Raw genomic sequence first — 16,821 nt, forward strand, 5'->3', positions numbered from 1 at the left:
GCGAGCCCCTACGTATGTGAAGTACAGTGCGCTCGACTTTTGCCTGATTACTTTAGAGAAGAACGGAAAAAAACAACAAGGAAAATATGCTAAGCATCAGCCATATACACAGGGAACTTCAATTATTGGGACGTACAACTCGCAAATCTATTTAAACATCCAACCCTAACCCAGATTAACCCACGTTTTCAGGATTGTTAAGTCTTTTGAACTGATGTACAGTTCGGTGTCGCGCTTTTTCCCTGGTTATGACGTCACAAGTCGAGCTAGTGGAAATGGCCATATGTCACTTAAAGGTGCCATATGTAAGAATGTGGCCAAAAACAGTTACTACGTTCAAATTCAAAATACCGAGGTCTTTTAGGTTTCGTTTTCTGATGTAACTGGCAACCCGCGGTTGCTCGGCAGCTGAGACTCTACTGACTGCAATGATTGGTAAACGGCGGTAGGTGGCGCCACATGCCAAAACATGATTTCAAACAACAAACACGATTTGCAGTCTGCAAAATATTTTTTTTAATGCAAATATTTTGTCTGTACTGTTGTTGTTGGTGAGTTCAGTTTGTTATATGAACATTATTCCTGAGTCTCTGTGACATATTAGGAGGATTTTATGGACAGTTGCTTTAGATTTATTACATAATGCACCTTTAAGCAACTATAATAATAACAAATCTATAAATAACTGGAAAAGCACTTGGAGAGCGCAGACCTCCGCCGATGCAGCTCAACCCCCCACAAAATAGCGATAAAATTAGTGATAGCGTCTATGGATCACGCCCAAAATGTAATCACTCGTTCCTGGTCCCATTGTGGACATTTCCTGAAAATTTCATCCAAATCCATCCACGACTTTTTCTAATTATGTTGCTAACAGACAAATAGACAAACAAACAAACAAACTAAACACATACTTCCTGGCAAAGGTCAATAAATAATGATGTTCAGGGTCTACAGAAAATGGCACTTTACTTGAATGCCTAATTGAACGTTTCTAATCTTCTGTTCATGAGTGCAATAAACATTTTGAATTGTGAACAAAAATCATACCAGAGAATCTTGATCTCAATTCTAAGTAAAGAAAAATTTTGATTCACATTTTTGCAGCTCCAGTGTCTACCAATATTAGTCGGACACAAACATTTTTAGACCATTTATGAACGTATGAACAACATATTTGTGCCGAGTCAATTCAAAGACATGATAAGGTTCTCCCAATAGTGAAGGTTTGCTTGTGATTACAATCACAATACATATCACGAAAAATCACAATTAGATTGTTTAACAAGTTTGAATAAATAAAGTCTGCAACAACTCCTAAAACTTCTTTAAAAAGTCTTTAAAACGCTTTTTTACTGATGTAACCTTCCACAACCACAGATTTAAATCTTACATTGTATATTTCCTACGATGTGATGAAATGCAACAAAACCTGAAGGCGAGCTGTGCGTTTACCGAGGAAGCACGTCAGGCTAAATAAATAAATAATGGATTCTAAAAAGTCATGAATCATGAATCACATTTAAACATTTCTCCATTTTGATTCAACAACAGCCTGTAGACGCAGTTATCTAATGAAGACGGGAAACCAAAAGAAAAAGGTAATTTAACTAGAGATTGCAGCAGGTGCTTTTTTTTCCGCCCTCATCAATAAAACAGATGCAGTGCCATTATGTTTGTCCTCCCTCAGGCTCACAATACAATACTCACTCTGGGACTGTTTAAGTGTTTGTGTGAGATACTATTCAAAGGACTCTGTGTCGATTAAAGAAGCAACACAAAGAAATGCTTTTTTTAGGGGTAAAAGGAGAGGAGAAAAAAGAGCAGAGGAGAAAATAAAAAAGGAAAAAGCGAGTGCAACTTAATCCTCACACCCTGAGAGAATCCCTCTCCTCCTCATCACTTCATCAGTCCTCTTCCTCCTCCTCCTCCTCCTCTCTCAGAGGTTACCGTATGGTTTCGGTGCAGTTCTTTTTAAACCATCTGATCTCACATACACTCACTAAAAATATCATGTTATCAGGATCTGACTGTGCTCAGACTGTATTTATGTTTAGGTCCGACCTCCATCTGTCTACCTTCACTAGTTCCACCTGTTTCCTTCAGGGATAACATGCATTAAAGGGATAGTTTAAGGTTTTCTCACAGTGTTGTTGTTCATGAGGCGTTGACACATTGCCATGAAGGCTCTCGAGATATGAACGCTCACTCTGACTGAAAACATGGCTGTCAACGTGGACACAAAAAAAATGGGTTCATTCTAATAAAATATGTCCTTTTATAAATCTATGTCTTTGAAACCTGAAGAACATATTTGCATTTTTCCTCTCCATTAGACAGACATTTACAGATGGAAACTTAAAGGTGCCATATGTAAGAATGTGGCCAAATGTGGTTACTACATTCAAATTCAAAACACAGAGGTCTTTTAGGTTTCGTTTTTTGACCTAACTGGCAACCTGTGGTTGCTCGGTCGCTGAGACTCTACTGACTGCAATGATTGGTAGATGGCGGTAGGTGGCGCCACATGCCAAAACATGATTTCAAAACAAACATGATTTGCAGTCTGCTAAATATTTTTTGGCTGTACTGTTGTTGTTGGTGAGTTCAGTTTGTTATATGAACATTATTCCTGAGTCTCTGTGACATATTAGGAGGATTTTATGGCCAGTTTCTTTAGATTTATTACATAATGCACCTTTAAACATGTAAACCTCTCAACTCTCAACACCAAAGTCCATTCAGTGAATCATCTGAATACACAGCAATACAAACAAACCTCAGAACGTTCTCTTTTAGTTGTAAAAAACACAACTGAAATACAACCAAACGGGAACGTTGTGTAGAAACCACTGCGCAACCACAGGAGAACATGTCGTTTTTTGGTTGGAATGTTCTCTAAAACGCTAGATTTTGGTTTAGTTGTAAGTAACCTTAGGAGAACCTTAGGGGAACGTTCTTTGAGAGTTGTGTGTTAGTAGGGTTGAGAAGGTGTAGATTTTTTGAAGTGAGCCTTTTGTTAAGTGGCTGAAATCCGCAAGGCTTTTAACAGGCTGTTGAAGCTCATAGATTGTAATAAAATGCATGTTGCAATGCAGAAAATTACGTTACAAAAGGTTTATATTCAAAAGTGATCCACTTCGAAACTAAATTCCTTGACATCTGCAGAGTACAAAGAACCCCTGACATCCCTGGATTTCAATGACTTGTGTTATATAATTTCTCAGTTTTACTTTTTAAATATGTAAAACTAGATTGTAGCAGCGTTGACACATCGCACACGGAGACAAACTCCAGTCTATACCATCGTGGGCCTGAAATGTAGGTTTCATTAGAGGATCTCATCCCTCGACCTCTCCCACAGGGGAACCCATTCTATTAACCCAGATCTATAATTGACTTCTCCTTTTAAACATACGCAGCTGACAGAGACACGGGGAGAGATGGGAGTGATGAGCCGATTTGTGCAGACAGTGAGACAGCAGGATAGAAAATCACTTTCAGCACGCTCCTCGCTTCATGTTGTGCCAAACCCTTTTTAAAAAGAGAATTAATTGAGTCATTTCTGTTAATTATTTCAGAGCAACTCTGACATTACTGGCTCCGCGAGCCATATCTATAAATATTTATCCACATTTTTTTTTTTATCTTTTGTTAGCAAAAGCAATAAGTCAGTTATAATGTGGATGATTTTCTCCTAGAAACAAAAACTCATCTTTCCTTTTGCTGCTTTTTTTATTTTTTTTTATTTTACCAAGCTTAAACTCACAGTGTGACCCTGCTGCTCCATCATAAGCTGTCGAGCCAAACTGAATATGTATGATGAAGCTTAAAATAAGTGAACCCACAGCTGACAAATCCTGGAAATGTACAGCTCTCAGGGTGGAAAAAGCCACTTATGTGAAGGTGTGTGTGTGTGTGTGTGTGTGTGTGTGGGTGAAAACAATGTGCCGAGCAGCACAAATCGGACAGCGTTTGAAGAAATGTTCATCCAGGTGTTGCATAATGTCTGACCACATTTATGATTAAATAATACAAGTTGCTCTTGATCTCGTGATCCTAAAATGAAGCAAAATGTGTAAAAAAAAATGTGACAAACATACATGACAGTAAAGGAATTACATGTAACTCTGACTTCAAACCTCCTCTCATTCTTCCTCTCTTCTATAATCATCACAGCTACCCGTCTTCATGTCTCCTCTATTTAAACGTGCAGCTAGTTTGGAGCAGCAGCGACCCCGCGTTCCTACTGTGCAGGAACCAAGGTCGCGAGGCCACGAACTCATTAAGGAAATGACATGGTGGGGGTGGAGAGGCCCCATAATTAAGAGCAGCCCCCCCCCAGGGTGGAGTGGCATTTAAATAGAGGTATGCGCAGAATAAAGATAGATATGGAGGTGGATGGTGGATAGAGAGATGGATTTAATGAACGCCAAAGATAGGAGATGTAGACAAAAGTCAGATTTCGAGGGAACGCGGACTCAGTTTGCTGGTTTCAAACTGAAAAAAAGACATGTAAATAAACAGAAATACAATTTCTGACACTAACCGTATAAACCGAATTGTAATTATACTTTGATGAATTCTTAAATTTAGTATTTTAAAGGTTACCTGTAGGATTTTCACCACTCTTATTAGCCCGTGCATATAGTATGTGCAAGCATACAGGTTTTAGCGAGAGGTTTATCGTTCTCACAAGTGCTGTTTGTGTGAGTATATTGCAGTATTTAATTGTGCAAATACTCAGTATTTTTGCAAGATTGCGAGGATATCGTAACGTGACTTTACCACGAGTGGCACAGATCCGTTCCGCAGGTGCACACAATGCGTGTTGAGTCAAGTTATGATGAATCTTATACCGCATATTTTATATTTATTAAAAAAAAATAGCTGTGATAATTGTTCAGAAGTCACAAAATAGTGGAGGATAAAGTGGTAGAACGCTAAACTAAAGAAACAAAACTGTGACGTATTTCCAAATTTCATAAATTCAATCCAATTTGAAACATTTTAAGGACAGTATAGTATAATAGAAAATGAATATTAAATGAACAGATTGAGCAGTTGTACTGGAAAAAAAGTATATAAGTCATATTGCACTTTATTGCAGCCATTGTATGTATTTTTTAGCATAATAATGGAAAAAAGCAGCCTAAAAGCTCTGTGTTCTAAGGGTTAAATATCGTGATAATATCGCATCTTGGTGTCTCTGGTTAATCCCACCCCTAATTTCTATAGATTCCTGGCATTCAGTTAAGTACAGAGAAGTATTTACACTATATACATAGATTAGTATTATTTTTAAAAGCAAAGCAGACCAAATGCACACATCTGCTGTGGAGTATGAAGCTGTGCACTTGCCAGTCCTGCAGATATTTCACAGCTTTGCTGAAAAACATTGAATAGAATTCCACAAATGCTTTTATCCTTAAACTGGTTCAGAAGGGCTTGTACGTGTGACATATTTAACAAATTTAGACATGAAAAGGGAGGGGAAAGATCATTCTCTATGCCCATTTTTTTTTTTTTTTTGCTGTAAACCGTGCATGGGTTTTTGTGACTGAAAATAGGAGAGCGCTCTATTCTGGAGATAAAGCAGTGTGACTCTAATGTGATAACGTGTTCCTGGATAAAGAGCAAGATGTTCTGCAATGCAGACGCTCGCGGAAAAAAAAAAAGAAAAGAAAAAGAAAAGAAAGAAAGAAGAAGGCATCAGCTTATAATATCTGCACTGCACACGTGAAGGATTGGATGTTGTGGATGAATAAACCAATCAGAGCGAGGCAAACAGTTGAAAATAAGCTAAAATGAGCACAACTTCTCTGTTCAACAGCATAATCTGAGGTCAAAACAAAGGTAATACTTTCACTTTGTGACAAAACGATAATGTTCATGCTCATAAAAATGATTTGATGCCGGCATGAACTTAATTTGAACTCTGTACGGCTTAAAAAAAAACACAATTCATTAATTACATGCCTTACAGCAAAAAGGTCACTGTTCAGATCCCACTTTGACCGTTGAGTTGCCATTATGTTAATTGGACTCTTTAAATTTACCGTCGCTGTGACTGTGAGAGTGAACAACTTCCTAAAATCTAAGTCCTAGCATGAAAGAACCTTCCTAAAACTGGTCAACTAAATGATGGTGATTTAAAACCCAAACTGTCAAAGTAAAGGTAAGCGTGAGGAAGCAGGAAGGAAGCTGCCAGGTCGACGACAAGTAGAGATAAACTTGCGTTATAATGAGTCGAGTTGACACTTAAACAGAATTTTAAAAAAACCAGAGGACAAACGACAAACAATCAAGGATCCTCTGGAGGCAGCTCACTAAGTGTACTTGTCAGAATGAAAGAGCACTCCAGAGCGACGTAATGACAGAGCAAAGGGACTTAGAGACCTCAGAGTTTTTTTTTTTTTTTAATAAGAAAGAAAGGTGGCATCTCAAGAGTGCTCTTAAAGGACAGCGTAGACAATAGACCTCCATTTAAAGGACATAAATCAAAGAGAATCTTCTCTGCTCTTTGGGAAATGAGAATATTATAAAAGTAGCACTTAGTGTCTCTTCTTGTTATAGAGTAAATTAAGGCCAGGTATATTTTTTTTCAACTTAAACATTGCTGTGTAAATTAGTGCTTAGCTTAGCGATCTGATGCCAACGGAGCACAAGTTTCGAACATTTAAGACATTTAAAGCTGCAGTGTGCAACTTTTGGTGACTTTTTATTGTAACTGATATGTTATTAAATCTGCCTCGATTTGGTCTTCCTGAACAGGAACAATGTAACGTTATATGTGTACTGTGTCACAAGCAGGCTCTGTCAAGCAATACTATCAGACCTGACTGAGAGTGTGTGTGTGTGTGTGTGTGTGTGTGTGTGTGTGTGTGTGTGTGTGTGTGTGTGTGTGTGTGTGTGTGTGTGTGTGTGTGTGTGTGTGTGTGTGTCTGGGTGTATAAACAGTGGCAGCACAGGGGTGGGCAGGGAAAAAAGAAGCAATTATTCCCTGTGAATACCAGGTCTGAACTATGATTCAGACTATATGTATATGTGTATAAATATATATATATACACATATACATATATGTATATATACATATACATACATACATATACATATATGTATATATACATATATATATACACACATGCATATACATATACACACATATACTTACATACACACACACACACGTGTACATATATTTATATATAAACACACACACACACATATATATAATTTATAGTTACTTTAAGGTAAATTCAAAAGGTTCATTCAAAATGTCATGTTCAAAGCCACTTTTTATGTGTAATAAATTCCATGTGTTTCAAGTTAAGGTCAATTAGTAATTGTTTAAAATATTTGTGATTTAAATTTTGACCCAAATAATCGAGATTATAACTTTTCCCCATAATCCAGCAGCCCTATATCACATGAGGCTTTATTATAATAACAGTTGTGATCCACTTTCAAAATATTCAGTTTTATTTTGTCACATTTACTGCTCTGTGTTTCTCCCTTTGCCATTCTAATCATTTCCTGAATCGGCGCGAGTGATTTGAAAGACATGAACCGTGTCTCAGCGGGTGAAATAAATGGATTGCATGTTCATAGATACAGTCACTGCATTTTTCTTAAGAATATTAAGGACGACAATTCTTCACAGAGTCAGAAAACGATTCTTCGTGTTCTGCGTATGATTAGTAATTTTTCGAAAAGAAAGAAAAAGAGAAGAGAGAACAAGATGGCGACTGCTGGACCGTGACACCGGTGGTGACAGGTGAAAGGAAGCTGGAAACGTCTCTGTGGTTTAATCCGTCTTTCACTTCACATAACTACTCACTGTGAGAGTCGAAAAAATGCTTTATTTAAACTGTACTCACATCTGATGCAGGTCCTGCGTCAGCTCCTGGACACTGGAAAGTGACGAACTCATGGCAACGTTTGTGAACCACAAAACAACACACTGTGGAGAAGAAACACAGACAGAGAATGTGTCGATCAACAAAATCTGTAATCCTGACAATATGCATTTAAGTCCTCTCTAAATCATCTACACATCTGGTTCAGTATGTTGTTTACCATATTCAGAGGTCTTTACTTAACCACTTCTTCCCTGACCCTCTTTTTGGAGTCCCTGCTCGAAAATGACATGCCCAAACTGAATAGAGTAAATCTCTGCAGTTACAAGCTCTATGTGGATTATCTTGGTATCAAAATACAGATAACACTTGTTAGATTCCACCAGAGGTGTAAGTTTCACTGTAGATGCCACTGTGTCAGAGTATTTGTACATGGAACACAGCATAACTGATTTTTTTTCTCTCACCTAAAAAAATATTGCCTTTTAAGGCAAATATCACCTTTAAAATATGCAGTAGGAGCTTAAAAACACATGGAGGTCATGTAACGACATGTGGACATGAGCTGTGCAAAGTCTGATGCTGCTGAAATGAAGCAGAGTGAAATTACAGAGGTTTTAGTAAAGAGATGTCTAGGCGTTCTCACTCCTGGCACAGTTTGGCACCATCTGTGCCATTTGAGATTTCTTAGGTACCAAATTATTAAAAACCCATTTAATTTTATTTATATGTCACTACAGATCTAAAAAGAACTTATTTTGAAAAAAAAAAATCAGGGCAATCGGGGGCAACCGTGAAGAAGAGGTTAAAATTAAGTCAATTTATTAAGATGAAGCAAAATTACAGATGATTTTGAGTTATTTTTGCCGTCTCCATAAAGACACAAGGACCAACTTGACCTGCGAACAGATTTAGTCATGGTAAATTTACATAGGAACGCAGTGCTTTCTGAACACCCACACACTCATATTGTCACTCCTGCAGCGTTGACTCATTGTGAATAAGAGCACTTTCTAAATGCCGTCAACATCGTGTACAATGTAACCTCAGAGTTTTTCCGTTGCGTGCAAAGTTTGCCGTCGAGAGAAACGACAGGAGACGATTTAAAGTTGTCGTCGGAGATTTGTCGAAAAAAAATAACAACATGTACACATCGACACGTACGAGATGCAACGCGTCTCCACTTTTTTATTTATTTATTTTTTTAAGGTTGGCAACAATCAGCGGTGCAGAAACAGGCGAGAGCCTTGATGTGCAGTGAGGCTGTCATCTCCACCCTGATCAATGTCGGCTCCACTGACAGGCAAGATGAACAGAGGAGGCTAAAAATATCTCACACACGCACACACACACACACACATAGATGTGTGTGTGCCCCCCCGAGTATATTTACATGGTGTGTGCAGATGAGCTGTAAACGCACCAAGCAACAGAGATTTTGATGATAGCTGCAGCAAAAATAAATCTAGAAGGTGGAAAAAAAAAGCTGCCTGTTTGCACTGATGCTGCAGGAGAGAAGAGCTCACATTCATGACTGATTAATTAAGGAAATAGGTGTTTTTATCAAGTGATCATTTACATTTTTGTATTTGTTTTGCGCTTGTGTGTGATTATCTTTCGATTTTAGATTTTTTTGGTTGGATAAAATAAGCAAGTTTAAAGGTGCCATATGTAAGAATGTGGCCAAAAACGGTTACTACATTCAAATTCAAAATACAGAGGTCTTTAAGGTTTCGTTTTCTGACGTAACTGGCAACCCAGTGGTTGCTCGGCGGCAGAGACTCTACTGACTGCAATGATTGGTAGACGGCGGTAGGTGGCACCACATGCCAAAACATGATTTCAAAACATAAACATGATTTGCAGTCTGCAAAATATTTTTTTGAATGCAAATATTTTGTCTGTACTGTTGTTGTTGGTTAGTTCAGTTTGTTATATGAATATTATTCCTGAGTCTCTGTGACATATTAGGAGGACTTTATGGCCAGTTGCTTTAGATTTATTACATAATGCACTTTTACGTTTCTGTTAATAATTATTGTTCACACATTCATCCTTTTAAATATATATTTTGAATGAAAATGGGGATAATGATGTAAGAATTACCATTCCCTCTGATGTCGCAAATCATATCGCAATTGCATTTCCTGTCAAAATAAGCACAATTTGATATTTATTCAAAATCGTTCAGTCCTACATGGTTTTGTCTTAATCATGCTCTCTGCTACAAACAGCCTTTTATGCATTATGTTCTTGTGTCATTTGATTGTTCCCAGACTTCGGATTAAATTGGGTAAACAAGCACTCGGTCTTTGCTTGGAATATTCTACAAACTGAGCAAAAAATATCTGAACTCGTCTCACCCGAAACTTTTCATTCCATCTTAAACGTACGTGAGACGATGAGAATCCATTGAACAGTGCCTGGTTTTTAATGGTTACTGTGATCTGCACTTTGTAATCGCCAAACTGTTTGGAATTCTATTTTAAATTTTTACGACGTGTATTTATTAGGATGTGTTTGTATACGATCTCAATGGGACTTTATCTGGTTAAATAAAGGTTAAATAAAAATAAATAAATGAGTCGGTTAGAAACATAACCACCACGAGTTGAAGCCCTGGAGGAATGTGAGCGTACTACTGAAATAAAAAAAAACAACAACATCCAACTGTTGAGTTATTTTCAGCTCAGTACCAACTGATTTTCTTCAAACTGACATTATTGGAAGTCAATTTTATACATTTTAGTCTTTGTTTCCCTCTCATACAAACAGCAGCGGTTCGCTGTATAAGCAATTTGGGTATAAAAATCAATAGTAGCCTCACAATAAGCTAACACATGAATCCATTAGGAATGTTAATCCAGTAATATCCATCATTATCTTTTCTGCTTATCCTTTGGGGGCTGCAATGGTGCTGCAGCCAATCAGAGCTGACAGCGGGTCAGAGGTCAGATACATCGTGCACGTCCTCATTACACAAAGACAAAGTCCCATTCACTCATATTCACACCTACGGACAGTTTGGAGTCTCCAATTAACCTATCCCAGACTGCATGGTTTTGGACTACGTAAAACAGACTTTAAGAATATTCAGAATGTAAGAATTTGACATTTAGAGGAGTTCTTACATCACAGTGTTGCTCGTTTTGTTGAATTAAGAGGTCTGATCACCTCTTCTTCACCGTCTCCTCCTCAAGCCGTTGTCTATCAAGGTGTTAAGTTAAATGTGCAGACTCACGCTCTACAATAAACTGGCACTAAACATGCAGGTGCTTGTTTTTGCTGATAATAATAATAATCTACAGCTACTGTGTTATTACTATTATCACAAAACTGCAACATGTTTGATCAACGATTGCACTGAAATAAAAACACTTTCTACTCCAATGACCTCCTCATTTGTGGTGCGTATATTATTACAAGGTGGCAGCAGCAGCAGCAGGAAGAAGAAGCATTTAATAAGTGTGTTTGCAGAAGGGATGACATTCACGAGGGTCATTGAATGTATCTCATCTTAGCTCAACGCACTTGTGAACCCTACATTGCGTTGACTGGGTCTCATGCGCTGGGGTAAAAGAATGGTCACTGAAAAGTCTTTAATCATTTTAAAGAGGTGTCAGTACAAAGACGAAAAAGATTATTCAGCTTCTTAAATGTGAATATTTTATGGTTTCTTTGCTCCATAGAATGAATAAATCATTAAAACCGAATGACTTTGGCTTATGGACAAAAACGAGACGTTTGAGAGCATCAACATTTCCGGGTTTGAGAAACACTGATCGACATTTTCTAGACCAAATAATTACATTTAAAGGTGCATTATGTAATAAATCTAAAGCAACTGGCCATAAAATCCTCCTAATATGTCACAGAGACTCAGGAATAATGTTCATATAACAAACTGAACTCACCAACAACAACAGTACAGACAAAATATTTACATTAAAAAAAATCTTTTGCAGACTGCAAATCATGTTTATGTTTTGAAACCATGTTCTGGCATGTGGCGCCACCTACCGCCGTCTACCAGTCATTGCAGTCAGTAGAGTCTCAGCTGCCGAGCAACCACGGGTTGCCAGTTTATGTCTGAGCTACAATGGCAGAGAAAATTAAACTTAAAATACCTCAGTATTTTGAATTTGAGTGTAGTAACCGTTTCTGGCCACATTCTTACATATGGCGACTTTAAATAGAACACATTAAGCTACGAGGAAAGACGCTAGCACATAAAAAAATTTAATCACGCTAATAGTAATTCTCCAAAAGTGCTTTTTATCACATTGAGCAATAATTTGATATATTGTCCCTTCACTAATTGCATTTATTGAGTTACATAAATATAATAATTTAACTCATGGTTAGGGGATTAAGGTCACTTTGCATGATGGAATTTCATAATCACAGTTTTGAATAAGCACAAAAAACACACTTTTTTCTCTCCATCGTCATCTGATTAATTCAGAAATAATACCGCTGACTTCAGATCAGCGATTGCGAGAGAATCGTCGACATCGAAACATTGCATGTTAACATGTACAAAAAAAAAATTCATCATGATATTTTCATATCTTCCTGTATTCTATTTTATTCTATTCCGTCATCAACCCTACACACACACACACACACACACAAATCATGTGCACCTCAATGGTACTTCACTCCCACGCAATATCCTCTCTTTTGGTCACACCACCCACTCACTGTGATGATACCACACACACACACACACACACACAAACACAAAGAGCACCCACGTATTCCAATGATATTACAGATTGAATCCAGAGGATGGAGGGATAGAGGTAGAGATAGAAATGTTGAGAGGATGTGTGCACAATATTGCTTCAAGGCAACTGCTCTTTTGGAGTTCTGCTACTGCCAATCTCTAACACACACACATACACACACACACACACAGAGAAAAAGATCAGTGTTTAAACTATAAACACCAGTTTCCAACTTCATGACTGTTGCACCAAAACAAACAACATCTTGCCAGATATGAAGTGTGTCCTTCCGTTTTTTTGCTCTTTAACCAGAACCCCAACTTTACTCCTCTTCTTTGACCGAACGACCACATTTACTTCCACCGTATCCACGTTCCGCGTCATTTCAAGCTGACGCCAACACGACCACAGACAATGAGTGGGATTTGTTGTTACAACCAGCCGTCAGAAGAATGTAGAGGAGCAGAAAGTGGACTTTCCTCTCATGTGCAGTATATGCTCGTGCTCTTTTGAAGCATTTCAAAATTGTAATATTGTGCACTTTACATTCTCTTAATAATTTTGGATTCACTTATAGTTTTCTTCTCCATTTTAGTCCAACTTTGGGTTTACTTTCGTTCTTTTTATTACTCTGCACGGTTGTTTTATTCATGTTAAACGTGGGACTTTTATTATTATTTCATGTGAAGCACATTGAGTTGCCCTTGTGTATAAAATGTACATTAGCCAAAACATTTTTAACACTTTTTAAATCCATGTTTTTATTCAAGGTAAAAGGACCATTCCATTGTGGTTGTCTTTTATTGATGTCATTGCCTTTTGCAGCATGTTGTGCCATAGAAAGCTCTCCCCATAAAAAGGTGAAAAAACACACAGAGGAACCAAACTGAGCGATAACAATTCCCATGATCCTGTTCTGCAAACTGCATACTTTATGTTGTTGTTTTTGATTGAGACCCCTCAGCAGAAGAGATTACACACCGTGCCTCTAAATGCATTCAATAAATGCATTATGCAACATTTTAATCACACGAGAAACAAGTTCGGTTTTTCAAAGAGAATAAATGATACAGAGTGAAATATTAAGACGGCGTCCAACTCTCTTTACAACCTAAAGCTTTTGTTTTTCCTTAATATCTAATCCCCTACTTCCACATCCTGTAAATGAAAATCATTTGTGCAAAGATAAAAATCAGGATGACGTCTCAAACACACGTCTATAAACGGCTTTCTCATTTTCTGTGGCACACCCTCCCCTCCTTCCCTCCCTCCCTCCCTCCATATTTCTCTTTCTACCTCTTTCATCTCTCACTGAAATCCCTCTTGGTGCCCTCTGTGTTCTGCTCTCAATCCGACTATAACGTCGCTGGCCCCTGGCCCGTGTGCCTTCATTATTTCATGTTTACATTAAATATCCACAGATAACACATGGACTTATTTATGCTGTCCCACATCTTTCTTTCTTTGACATTTCTTATTCCACCGGTCTGTTTTTCTCACCTCCTGTGTCATTCAGCCGTGATTCAGGCTTAGACCTGTTATACTGGCTATGCATTACACCTGTATTACTTCTGTGCAGGCATTAACATGTCTGCATAATATGTCCCAAAAGAGTGTTTTTTTCCCAGGAGTGAACATGCCTCTGCATGAAAGACGTCACTTCAGTGGTCCACATTAATCCCTGCTTCACATCACAGGTCCCAATCGGCACAGAAACTAAAAGGCTGAAATCAGGTTTACACCACACCAAACTAGTAGTCGGTAAAAACGTGCAAATGCCACTTTTTTGCTTCATTACATAAAGCATTCAGTAGTAGATACTGTACTGTGCAAAATGTGTTAATTCAGCAAAGCTGCAATGACCATAGAGTATGATCACCTAAGAAAAAGCAGATTTAAAGGTGCCATATGTAAGAATGTGGCCAAACACGGTTACTACATTCAAATTCAAAATACCGAGGTCTTTTAGGTCTCGTTTTCTGACGCAACCCGTGGTTGCTCGGCAGCAGAGACTCTACTGACTGCAATGATTGGTAGACGGCGGTAGGTGGCGCCACATGCCAAAACATGATTTCAAAACATAAACATGATTTGCAGTCTGCAAAAGATTTGTTTTAATGCAAATATTTTGTCTGTACTTTTGTTGTTGGTGAGTTCAGTTTGTTATATGAACATTATTCCTGAGTCTCTTTGAAATATTAGGAGGATTTTATGGCCAGTTGCTTTAGATTTATTACATAATGCACCTTTAAGTATTTAGCGTGGGAACCTTATAAATGTTACTGGTAAAATCCAGTCAACAAATACTAGTATCTGCTGTGAAAAAAGGTGTATTTTGTCAGGTTTATTCAAAACATCACATGCTCGTGTTGTACGAGTTTAATATAAGACCAGATTTCAGATATTTTACCTGTGTTTTCCATCCTCTCCTCTCCTCTCGTATAATTTCTGTTTATGCAACACTGGCAGAACACTGATGTTGTACACAGCCTCTTCCTCTAATGAGCTGCCAAAGTGTGTTTGTGTGTGTGTGTGCGCGCTGCTGTCTGTGAGATGCAGTGACACGCTGTACAGTGATGCCCCATATTGAGTGGACAGGCTCAGTGCTGCAACACATGGTCACTGTGGCTACTTCAAAATTATTCATCTACAGCTGTGCATCTCATACACTACCGTTCAAATGTTTGGGGTCACCTATGCACTTTTTTTGTGTGTGTGTGTTTTCCATTAAAAGTCACACTTTTATTCATCAAAAGAGTTGCAAAATGAATAGAAAATATAGTCAAGACATTGACAAGATTAGAAATAATGATTATTATTCAAAATAATAAATGTGCCCTTCAAAAAAAACTGTTTTCAGCTGTGCTAACGTAATTGCACACAGGTTTTTAAGGGTTTTCTAATCATCCAATAGCCTTCTAACGCCATTAGCAAACACAGTGTACCATTAGAACACTGGAAATGGGCCTCTATTTACCTACATATTCCATTAAAAACCAGACGTTTGCAGCTAGAATAGTCGTTTACCACATTAACAATGTATAGAGTGCATTTCTGATTTAATGTTATACTCATTGAAAAAACAAAAGTGATTTTCCTTCAAAAATAAGGACATTTCAAAGTGACCCCAAACTTTTGAACGGTCGTGTATACACTGTACATTGAATTCTCAAAGCACGGTGCCACATAATCCACGACTTGGCTGCCAATGAAGATAATCACAGAAGAGGTGAAGGCAACGAGACGAGGAAATCAAATTGTCCATGTTGCATTATTATCATCCTCAAATGAACACATTGAAACATTTTTAAATTTGAGGAACACTGCGAGAACCGTTTCCTCATCACTTTGCGTAGACATCAGGGGAAGTTTAAGTTGCATAATTCACAAACGCAGGATTTATGTCACTTTTTACCTGCGTAAAAAGGGTATAAAAACATCTGGATACAAAAAAAAATGTGTCCTTGCACATCTCGAGTCTGATTACCTTGCCTAGCTTCTCCCTTAATGTTTCCATAAAATGAAATAAATCCTAAGAATCTGAACAGATGGGGTCACCCACATCTGCCATGGAGAAAGATCGAGTTGCTCTGTACATTCCATGCAAAAGTCAGGTTTACTCGACCGTTATTTTCATGCTAACTGAGGCAGTATTTCACAATTATGTTCTCCAACTGCCTGCTTTTACATCCCGGCTGATGGGTTCAAGGACTCGACTACAAATCCTTTCCGTCTACAACTCCTTGTGTGTCTACAGCAGACCTGGCACGGTGTTTAAACAAAAAACGGAAGGAAAGAAAGGTCTGGGAGAGTCAGACGACTGATGTTTCTCCCGTCTCTCGCTCTTTCTAATGCCTGAATGAAAGGGAAACGTCCTGATGAGCTGGGGTGGAAGACACAAAGAAGATGCTGATGAAACACGAGAGGGCAAAAAAAAAAAAAAAAAAAGGAGCAAGATGATAAAGATGGAAAGCAAGCGGAAGAAAGTCAATAATGTGGACAAAACACGCCTTTCACCTTGGGCACTTCCCCGTGTGAGTGTGTGTGTGTGTGTGTGCAAGGGCTTATATAAGGGGGCTGAACAGCCTACGCCAAAGTATAAATATCCACAATGCCACCAGTGAAGCAGGGAGAAGGGTCAGAGTGAGTCAGCACACCCATATCACTCCCTCTCTTTCTCTCGTTTTCTTCCATCAATCCATCTTCTCTAATTTTTCAAATCTCCTGTTCC

General features: G+C 38.1%; 1 protein-coding gene across 1 annotated transcript in view; it reads right to left on the reverse strand.

Moving 5' to 3' along the window:
• The window catches only part of LOC310933376 (protein kinase C beta type-like), a gene marked incomplete at both ends in the record, with an annotated part of 80,907 nt that overhangs the window by 45,043 nt on the left and 19,043 nt on the right, over positions 1–16,821 (reverse strand). Inside the window, one exon of the mRNA XM_083896852.1 lies at positions 7,882–7,964. Coding sequence (XP_083752978.1) covers positions 7,882–7,964 — 83 coding nt within the window. The remainder of the gene's footprint in view (positions 1–7,881; positions 7,965–16,821) is intronic.

The sequence above is a fragment of the Microchirus variegatus genome (assembly GCF_963457635.1).
Source record: "Microchirus variegatus genome assembly, chromosome: 10".
NCBI classification, from domain to species: Eukaryota; Metazoa; Chordata; class Actinopteri; order Pleuronectiformes; family Soleidae; genus Microchirus; species Microchirus variegatus.